Source organism: Solanum tuberosum, unplaced genomic scaffold, assembly GCF_000226075.1.
Source record: "Solanum tuberosum cultivar DM 1-3 516 R44 unplaced genomic scaffold, SolTub_3.0 scf00056, whole genome shotgun sequence".
Lineage (NCBI taxonomy): Eukaryota > Viridiplantae > Streptophyta > Magnoliopsida > Solanales > Solanaceae > Solanum > Solanum tuberosum.
Window position 1 is genome coordinate 2,017,151 of NW_006238986.1, and position 10,885 is coordinate 2,028,035.

At 37.3% G+C, this 10,885-nt stretch overlaps 1 protein-coding gene across 3 annotated transcripts in view; it reads right to left on the bottom strand.

Moving 5' to 3' along the window:
- LOC102586364 (ankyrin repeat protein SKIP35-like) overlaps positions 1-6,532 on the bottom strand; it is a 7,170-nt gene extending 638 nt beyond the window's left edge. Inside the window, exons 1-4 of one of the 3 annotated variants that reach the window (XM_006344884.2) lie at positions 6,427-6,532; positions 5,275-6,283; positions 3,690-4,122; positions 30-859 (exon numbers count right to left, since the gene is read on the bottom strand). In XM_006344884.2, the coding sequence (XP_006344946.1) occupies positions 47-859; positions 3,690-4,122; positions 5,275-5,915 (1,887 nt within the window). In that variant the 5' untranslated portion in view covers positions 5,916-6,283; positions 6,427-6,532 and the 3' untranslated portion in view covers positions 30-46. Of the gene's footprint in view, positions 1-7; positions 860-3,689; positions 4,126-5,274; positions 6,284-6,426 lie in introns of those variants that run through there. The other 2 variants (XM_015307634.1, XM_006344883.2) reach the window with 2 other exon arrangements.
- Positions 6,533-10,885: the final 4,353 nt, after the last annotated feature.

Here is a 10,885-nt window from a genome sequence, read left to right on the forward strand (position 1 = left end):
ATGGGGGGGGGGGGGGGGGGGGGGGGGGGTGAAAATTTCAGAGCTTCTAATAAGCAGCACTTGATGCATTTAGCAAAAATGGTGGAAGATGATGCTCCAAGACAGCCACTAATTCTTTTCCTTGGTTTGCCTCTTCCAGTACTACACCACCAAGCCTTTTGGCTGCTTCCACAAGCTGTCCTCTAAGTCTTTGAGATAACAAGCAACATCCCCCTACCTTGACACTTTCTCTATACAGTGGCAGGTATGCTATTGCTACCCTCAAGGGCCCAGGAAGATCCTTCAAACAGATAGGAGATTCACCACAGTTTACAATACGCACAAAGTTTAAGTAGTGTTCTTTTCCTTGCTGCAGTCCATCTGAGAAGGCAGCTTCCGACCAATGTTCCCGAAGGAAACTCCTCAGACCAGGAGCAACAGCATCATCATCAGACTTAGCTATACTGTCGGCAACAGCATAAGTGGCAACAGGATCACCGAGGAAGTCTGAATGCAGAAGAAATGCTACCCCATCAAGAGACCCACTGCTTCTCTCACCAGCAGCCTTAAGAATCTCGATGCTGAGGGCAGCAAGAACATGCTTAGGTACGTGAGGAAGGAGATACGCGGCAACTGCAACCTGACTACTGGAGGTCGCAGCTGTAAGAGCCAGGCATAGTTCCATGTCCCTGCATCCCCTTTTGACAAACCATTCAACAACCTGCATGCATCCCCTCTCAGCAGCTCTCATCAGAGGGCCCAAGAAAGACATTGCATTCCCCTCTTCCACTAAACATTCCATGGTTCCAATTTTACTGTAATGGGAAGCAAACCCCAAAGCCAGTTCAACATCAACATCCAAGCTGTTCCTTTGAGCAATCTACAAGTAAACCAAAACAACCAAAGATGAGAATGCCAGACTTCTTTTAAAAGCAATTTGAGCCGCGAGCTCAATTTTATTGATAATTAGAAAACATGCACAAAAAATCCGAGCCCAAATGGGTCCAGAAAGGAAGTAATGACAGAAAGTAGGAAACAAAACAAAATGGACTGGCTGGTCCAATTCGCCTCTATTTCTATATCTATATTGGAAGAATTTCCTAAAGGAAACTCATTGTTTTCCACTGCCGCTTCCACTGAGCTCTGAAGATAATGAACATGAAGAGGTTCCACAGCAGTGGTTTGGTTCTCCTAAATCTCTGCGTGATCAACACGTGTGGTCCTCTTTGGTGTTTGCTGCTAGTTTTCAGCTTGCAGAAGTGAGAAATTTACCTTTCTCTTCTTTTTTTTCTCTTCGTTTTTGTGGTCCTGGTTTAAAGTTAACTTCTGCTCTCTGTTTTGCCCATCCAGATGTGTAATCCGGTGAATGAGATTGTTGTGTATACCCAGGAGTCTACAGAGGGTTGTCATAATGGGTATCAGTTGATCTGTTACGTGTGAGTGTCTCGCATCCTTCTTCTCTTGTATGATGTGTGGGTTTACCAATAGATCCGTGTTTTCCTAGCAGGGGTGGAATGCAATTGATCTGTTACGTGTGAGTGTCTCGCACCCTTCTTCTCTTGTCTCCTTGGCTTGTCTGATTCTCTTAGATATGAAGCTTTTTCCTCCTACCTTTCACATAGGAATGAAAGAATTTGGTATTCCTATTCCCATCTACAAACCTGTACTCCTCTAAGTGAAAATATCTTTTCAGTTCTGTTAAGAGCATCCCTGCTAGCCTCTGTAGGATATAACTGAATCTCTTTAACATTTATTACATCTTCTAGAGTGGCTATTTGCTGAAAAACATTGCCAAAACTCTCTTTACTGTATCATGCGAGGGCTCCTTTCACCCTTTTCAATTTGACCTGAAACTCAGTGAAAGGATTACCAACAAAGTCATTCCTCCCATTGTCTTTCAGTATGCTTCTGAAATGATTGTGCTTGGTCCAGATATTGAGAAATTTGAAGGGCTTGATGACTGGTTCTTGTAATGCATTGCATATCACATGTAGAGGAGCATGGTTTAATCCTCGTCTTACCATATGTTGAACCTCATTGACCGGAAAAACCTCCATGAACTTCTGATTACCAAAAACTGTGTCTAATCTTTTGAAGATGCATTCATTTTGTATTCTCCCATTCCACCATGTGTATTTACTCCCTGTGAATTTAAATTCAGAGATGGCACAATTATTGATGCATTGAGGAAAATGTGTTGCTTCATGATGTGTGAAAGGGAGACCTCCCAACTTCTCTTCATCACGTAGGATAACATTGAAATCTCCTCCAATTATTCAGGGAATCTGATAACATTGAAATCTCCCACAGTTCCAGTCTTTCTAGAGCATTGCACCTACTATATAGAGCTGAGATCATAATTTCTTGATTACCAGCCTTGCATCTGAATTTCAACGTGAGTTGTTGAATAATGTCAGTAAGCACTTGACCTTCCCATTCACCATTCCAGAAAAATCCAAATCTTTGAGGAACAGTTTGCAATACATTATGTATTCCCAGTATCCTTTTGTATTGTTCTAACTCATGTGGTCCTTGGAAAGGTTCCGTAAGAGCTATGTATGGGTAGTGATGTCTTCTGTTAAGTTCCATTAATCTCTCAAAGGAATTCAAAGAATTAACAGATCATATGTTCTATGAAAGTAAGGTGTCAATCATTAATCAAATCTGGGGTGGTTTATCTTTATTCCTCCTTGTTCTAACCTCCAAAGGAAGGGATCGATTGCTTGCTTTTCCTCTTTTGGTTCCACTCTTAGGTTGTCAATCTTCCTGGGTGAGAGGTCTCCTTCTTTGCTTATATGATCTATGTTCTCGTCCATGTGTTCATCTTCCCCTAGTATCTCTTCTGTGTTGTTTCTTCTCAATTGGCATGTCCTCTATCTCTGGTGCCTCACTAAGAGATGTGTCTGGGATAATAATCTGCAATGGGTTCGGTTCTTGAGTACTCGCATCGTTTTGCGTTTCTACCTTATCCTCCTTTTGTGAGCTGTTATTTTCTCTATTGTTCGTTCCAAGATCTTGTACTAGTCCTCCCTGGTATCCTTGAGGAGCCTTGTGGTCAGCACTCCCTTTTTCTCCTGTTTCTTTGTGTTGGTTATCTGGTGGTGCCCATATTGTTAGAACACTTGATGTTGGATTCCTTTTGTTGGTTGTATGTTTTACTTCGTTTTCATTGTCGCTTGTGTTTTTTTTTATAGTCGGATCCTTGTTGTTTCTTGAGTTCCCTTTGCTATCCAATTGTTTACCAAAAGCCTCTTTTTTTTTGCTTTACAAATAAGTGGCACGACCTAAAGTAGTTTCAACCTAACTAAGTATTCCAGCGAGCTACAGTCTCGGGCATCTAACTGCACTGAGGGGAAGTAAAACAAGATCCTTCATAAGCAATTTCTTGTTGAGATTTTGTTTATTATTTAAAGGTATATCTGTGTTTTCTTTTATTTATTTACTTTTTTATCTACTTATCAAAGTGAAATTGGAACATGTAGAAAACACTAACAGTGCTTTGTAAGCACAACCCAAAAACTAAGGGTGAGAGAAAGACAGAAAAAGAAGAAGCAAATAGAACATCCATGACAGGTGAAATACCAATATAAAATTTACAAAGGCAGTCACCAAGAAGAACATTTAGAAAGTACAAATCTGAAAAGGGGATAGATGCATGCTTCGAAACGTAAAAGTGAAAACATTACACTCCAAAATATACATCAATATACCTGCAAAAGAATGCGGACCAGCTCTGTGCTCCCAAAACGCGATGCTTCAAGAAAGCACTGATTGACATTGTCGGCACCCCCATCCACCAACATGCCGAGCAATCCTTGGATTGCAGTAGCTGAAATTCCTGATGCCCAGCAAGTATCAAATGAACTAGAGAATAGTGTAAGCGGAAAGCAAGCTGCATCAAATGCTTCTGTAAAGTCCTTCCCAGTAAGGTGGTTGCCGGCAAGATCCAGGAAAGTTTTGAAAGCTGATAACTGCAATTGTATTTCAACAGCAGAGTTATGCCCAACCGTATCTCTCTTTCCTTGGCAGCGGGAATGGAAACCTATACATTTAAGAGCCCATTCAGTGAACTTCTGAACCTTAGCACCAGCTTCAGCCTTCAAGATTTCATCTCCGCTGCATTCTTGTAGTCGTTCATGCAACCTGCTGAGAGTGGTGGTTCATACCCAGCAAAAACTTTAGTGCCACAAACAATACCAGACATCAAGGGAAATGGAAAGAGAAAAAGTTGTAACTGGACACCAGAGTTCAAATTCCAGCAGAGACAAACAATACTAGGTGATTACTTCTCATTTACCTAAGCCTCCAGATCTCCCAGTATCTGGGTGGATGGGAGGCACCATCATTGTTAAAAGGAAAAAAAAATTGTAACTTGACCTTGTAAATTATCACCAAGGAAATTCTTATATATGAAGAATAAACTTTTCAAATAATATGCCATCTATGTATCCTTTTAGATAATAGCCCATACGATGGGTAATAGCAACAAACTAACTAATGTAGCAAGCTCGTTTGTTAATTTCAATAACAAACAAATGAAGGTTCTTCATGTTTACACTTTAGCAAAAGGTCTAAAGAGTATTTTCAGCATAAAGATTAAATAACTCAAACCCACAGGTTGTTGGAAGCAGGGGCGGACCTATGAAGGAGGGAGGGGGTGCCTCGCCACCAGCAAACCTCAGCCGGAACTTTGTATAAGTATGTATACATAATTACATATAGATAAAAACATACAAATACGTTCAGTGGCATCTAGATTACAAAATATGCATTAGGTGCCATTGGCAAAGTCCCAACTTCTCCCCATTGGATTAGTTTATCTAATATAAACTGAAATAAAACCCGAATAATCTGAACTTAATCAAAATTAGATCAAACCAACCCAATGCGTAACCCATTTCAGCTATGTAAATAGTAATATGTGAATGTTCAAAATAATGTGGCACCCGGAACCTCTAAATCCTGGATCTGCCTATGGTTGGAAGCTGAGACAAATGCTTTGGTTGAGCTTACATATACTAGTACTGGAGAAATAAAAGAAAAACTATTTCACAACTTTGTACACAAAGCATCAACTGAGCAATATCTGGGAATAAAAATTTGTGGTTCCGGGTGAAAGAACTTGGATTTCATATCATCATGTTGCATTTCACAGGAATCCTACTAATTTGACTAGACATGTATACTTCAGAGATTGGGAGAACATTCAACAGAAAAACGAAGGCTTTCTCTACCATCATTTAAGCATTCAAGGACGAAGTTCAAGATGATGCAAGGAAAGGCAAAAGCTCTGACCTTTGTGCCATTACAGTGACAGTATCTGCAAGGCCCATTGTTCGACTCTGGCAAGCAGAAACACACGAAGCAAGAAATGAAGTCCTTAGTGCAGCCCGAGTGAAGTCGTATGCACCATTAGCGATGATCTTTTTAATCAAACCTGTTATCCCGTACAACTCATCTTGATTACTTAAGAACCAGATTGAATCCAAACCAATGCATAACGCATCATTCAGTGTCTGGGGATCAGCCAATAGGATCAAACTCTCAGCCAACTCCCAATCATGGTCACTCACAGCACCCTGGAACAAGCGCCCCAACTCAATCCTATTTTGTCTGCTAAGCTTCTTTTCAAGACCTGATTTCTCACTTTTCCCAAGTTCCAAGTCAGAGATAGCTATCCCTGATTTAATCTTATTAACTCCACAACTACAACCTCCTGCAACGACAGATGATCTGAAGTCCTTATGTACAAGTGGAGCTTCTCTTGAAAATACAACATTTCCATTACTTCCCTCACCTTTCTCAGACGGCAAAACTACATTCTCATCGTTCCGATCAGATATTTCCATGTCAGCAGTTTCCACTTCCATTTCTGAAAACACAGTCTTTTCTTCACTAATGCTATTCCCAACAAAAGCTGCCTTATCTTCTTCCATATTTCCCCTTAACAACACAACACCCAAAACTAACCAAATACCTCAACAATCAATTCTTCCCATCAAAATCCATTGAAACCCAAAATTTAAGCAAAGTTCAGAAAAACCCAGTATAGTTTTTACCCTTTTTCTTCTGCCACACCCACAAAAGCCCCAAAATTTCAATCAAACAAGAGATCAAACTGCAGAAAGAAACTTGATTTTCCAGTTGAAAATGGAAGTTAACGATCAAGTAAAGAGCAAACCAACAAATTTCAGATTCCAAATTCCAACACACTCATCTTCATAGCCTATAGTAGCAAACAAACACTAAAACCCCTTTTACCATTAACAGATAAATAGTGGATGAGGCATATCCACCAACAAGCCTACAAGGCAACATATACTCATCAGCTAAAGAATAAAGAATAGCAGAAACAAAAGTTCAACAGAGAAATGAAAACAAAATAGGAAGAATCAGTTTACAGAAGAGAAAAATAGAGTGAAAAGGGAAGGAGTAGAAGAAACAGACCTGAAATAGAGAAACCCTTTTGCCTCTTCTTTACCTTACAGATGGTTACTACTGGTTAGGACTCAAAAGGAGTATTTTGCCTTTGCCAAATCTGCTTTTTCCCCATTCCTTTTTCTTTTTTTTCCCAAGGGCTACAGTGGATTGGTCCACCCCATTTGGGTTAACTCACATAAGCTTTAAAATTTGATGGATCATATAAAATAATTCTACACTTTATCTTAAGATTATTATATACTATACCTCACCTCAAACGACTTCTAGATAATAGCAATATATTATCTAAATTAGGGAGACTCATAAGTGAGCGGTTACAAAAAGGGTGATAGTGAAAATATTTTATGGTTTGATATTCCTTGGTCTGATCATATTTGATCAATAGAGTGTTGACAAAAAAGAAGAAGATTGCTTTAAAATTACAAGTGTCGATGAATTTGAGATTAGCCCCTCCTTAGCAAGTCTATATGCTACTTTGTTTTGCTCCCTATATACATAATTGATAGATGGATTGGTCAACTTGTTAAAGAAGTACTTGTAATTGTTAGTGAGATTAACATATAAAGAATTGTTTTGATGCGCTAATATAATAATAATCTTAACGTCTATGTTAATATGAAAAGCATGAAAATTCCATCCTATTTGTGATACATAAATTATGTAACGAAGCATTAAGCTTCGTTTCAATTGAGTTTGTGTGAGAAATTGAACTATAGAATTTAAATATCCAATTACCCGTATAATCTTTAAAAACTCCATTTTTTCATTTATTTGTAGATAATTTTTACTTTTCATTCATCAATTATTGAATGGACTTGTATTTTCATTCTTATAATACTTAATCAAATATATTTAACTTCAAATAAATTAATGTGTGAAAATTTTGTCCCTTCTACGAATAAAAAGTATATGTTGATAATAGCTAATTATTAAAAATATATATAATTAAAATAATTAAAAATTAAATATAATTAATCAAGTATTATGAGGATCAAATTTGAAACCCACTAATTAATTGAAAGACTGATAATATAATTCTCTCTTATTACTTTTAAATTATTGTGTGAGAGAGAGAGGAAACAACTTTTTTACTTGATATCAAAATAATATTTGCAAAGTCAAGTAAGAGCAAACCTCCTATTTCTCAAAAGGAAAAAACAACGTTAACTATCTACATTGATAGTTAATAGGGATAATTACGCGGTTAAGCAAATTTATACTACTTAATCACTTATCATAGCTATAGTTTGCTATAATTACCACTCGCGACTAACATTATACATTAATTATGTGGGTTGATTTCTAGTTTGTATAATTAGCCACGTTTGTATATGTATAATTCACCACATTTGTATAATTCGCAGCTAACAATTCTTGTTTGATTTGTTTTGTATACGATTGATTGTATTTGTATATGACGATGATTTCCTTTGGTTTTCAGTTTTGTCATCATATACATTCAATCTTTTTGTGTATAACTTTTTATAGTTTATATAAACGTGTAGTTTTTAGATTTTGTATAATATAATTTATATAATGTAATTTGTATAATATATTTTGTATAATTGTTTAAAGTTCATACATTTATGTTTGTATCAATTTGTTATTTCGAGTTTTATTATATTTGTATAATTCCAGACTTTTATATTACTCAATTATACAAAAACACGTGAATTATACAAACGTACCTGTGAATTATACAAACGAGATGCGAATTATACAAATTATTGTCCTCTCTCGCTCGCCTCTCTCCTCCCTCTCCCAATCTCGCTCGTCTCTCTCCTCCCTTTCTCAATCTCGCTCGCCAGAATATACAAATACATATGTATACTATACAATTATCTAACTGATATACATATACAATTCACCTCTCTCCCACTCTCTGCCCTCTCTCGCTCGCCTCTCTCCTTCCTCTCTCAGTCTCGCTCGCCACTCTCCTCCCTATAACATGTAGCTACGAATCACAATTAGCAAACTATAGCTATGGAGTGTAATTAGGCTATTTTTGAGTGGCTATATGCGAAAGTTCCTCTAGCTATTATATGGTTGTCTTTGGAAGGGAGTCGAGTCCAACTATTATGTAATGCTAAGTTATCATAAAAAACGAAAAAAAATTAATACATCATAGAAAACACCACTTAATTTATAAAGTAGTAGGGTTTATGACATGATATTAAGATTCTCCGGGGAAGATATCTATTTCTTGATGTCTCTATCACTTATATGCATGTGTAACAATTCAGTCCGTCGTTACTTAAATACACCTCATGTGGAGTCTCAAAAAATTCTTGAAATTTGATGCCAAATTATAAATTGGGGCACACAATAAAATTATTATAATTGAATTGATTCGAGTTGACGTCAGTTCGCCATAGCAGGAGGGGAAGCCTACCACTATGGTGACGTTGCTATTGCGCCTATATGATCACTATAAAGTAGGATTGACGAAATCAGATCGTAGAAAATTCGATGGCTTTTATTTTTCTTCCCACTTTACTTTGATAAAATAGACGGGGTTACTCTGAAAACTCCCTTAAGCCACTTTAAGCTTGAGAGTGGAGGCGAGGGATTTTCGTGCAAGTAAGGGTAAGACCTAGTGATTTCCGATCTATATTCATCAAGATTCTCCCCCAAGGAGTCATAAGTTGCATCCATAGTCCTTCAGCAGTTGCTTGGCGCCCAGATAGGCTAGGTTCTCTTAACTAAGTAGTTAGACCCGTATTTATCTAGTGTAATATCTTGTAGATTTTCAAAAGATTTCATGCATAGGCCTTTAGACACAGAGTCTAGATAGTTGAATGTATGGTTAGTTCTTGTTACGACCCGAGCCTACACCCTGGACGTGGCCGATACTCGAGAACTATTGTTGATCCCCAAGCGAACCCTCATCCTGGCTGACTACAAGCGGAAGACTAATTCAAGCATACAAAGCTTAAAAACTGAATAAAATTTCATGAACTCAAATACAAAGCTTTAACTCAAATAAAAAACTCTGAATAAAATAAATTATTCAACTTGCCATAAAATAGGCAACTTAAGTCTTTAAAACATTTAACAAATTAAATGAACAGACTTCTGAAACTCTACTGTCTATCTATGCAACCTCTAAATGACAAAGATAGAAGTCGAGATAAGACCCACGACATCCTAACAACTGATATAACTGAAGTAAAAGTGGAACCCTCCGGAAGCAAGGAGGCTCACCATAGCTAACTCGAACTCCATGTGGTATCAACGAAGTTCCTGTTGATTGACCCTGAATACATGTATCTGCATCATGAAAACGATGCAGGCCAAATGGCTCAATACGTGGAATGTACGAGCATGTAAGGGGAATTCTAAAGCATAACATAAGCTTGAACTTGATAAAAAGGAAACATACTTACCTCTTTTCAAACTTACTCAACTCAAAGAATACTCAAGGATACTCAAAACTACTCAAACTTACTCAACTAAGAACTACTCAAGGATAAAATACTCAACTCAGTGAAACTCAACAATAAGGTACTCGACACAATGAAGCACAGATCAACTCAAGATACTCAACTCGAAATACTCAACTCGAAATACTCAACTCATGATACTCAAGGATAAAGCAATAGTAAAATATGCAATATATATGGAAAGCTGTAAAACTGTAGATAACAACTCAATGTATTGAAAAAAAACAATAATACTCAGTATGTATATAAAAAATATAATATAACTCTGTGAGAGTTTCTCTAATCGACAACCATCACTATGAGTTATGTGATGATACAACGTCTCACCCACGCTGCCAGAACTGTCATATACTTTGCCAAGGTATAAGACTTCTCAACTAAGTGGATCTACTAGTCTGTGCTAAAAAGCACTAAGGAATTATCTAAAAAGTATGAATTTTCTACCCACGTCGGCTACATGGTTTATGGAGACTTGAGTTATCTGCATTCGTCCCCATATCGGTGCTCAATACTACTTCCAAAATATACTCAGCTCATATGTTTTAAAAAAGCATAACTCTTTCTGTGGTTTGAGATTATTACTCAAAAACTAGCTTAAAAGCTCTCTTGGAAATCGGTGTTTCCTCTCTTGTTTAAATGTGAAAACATTTTACTCTTAGAAATACTTAGTTCCCACATAATCTTTTGAAGAAATGAACTTCACTCTTACTCTTACTTAACTCAATGCTCAAGTCTTAAAACAAGTTTAAAAATATTATAAAAACTTCTCGAAATAAAGTTCATGCCAAATTATAGACGTGAACGACTCGACTCGAGGGTCAACATAACTGTCACGACCCGGGAGCACCCCCAAGTCGTAACAAGGCGTACTCGACCCCGAAGGGGTCTTATACAAACCACATAGTCATTCATTGCATTCAATAATGATAATAGTGAGGAATTAAAAACTTATTTACATCCCAACATTCAAGCTTCATTAAAACAACTTTAAAAACACACAGCGGAAGTCTAAGTCTCACATG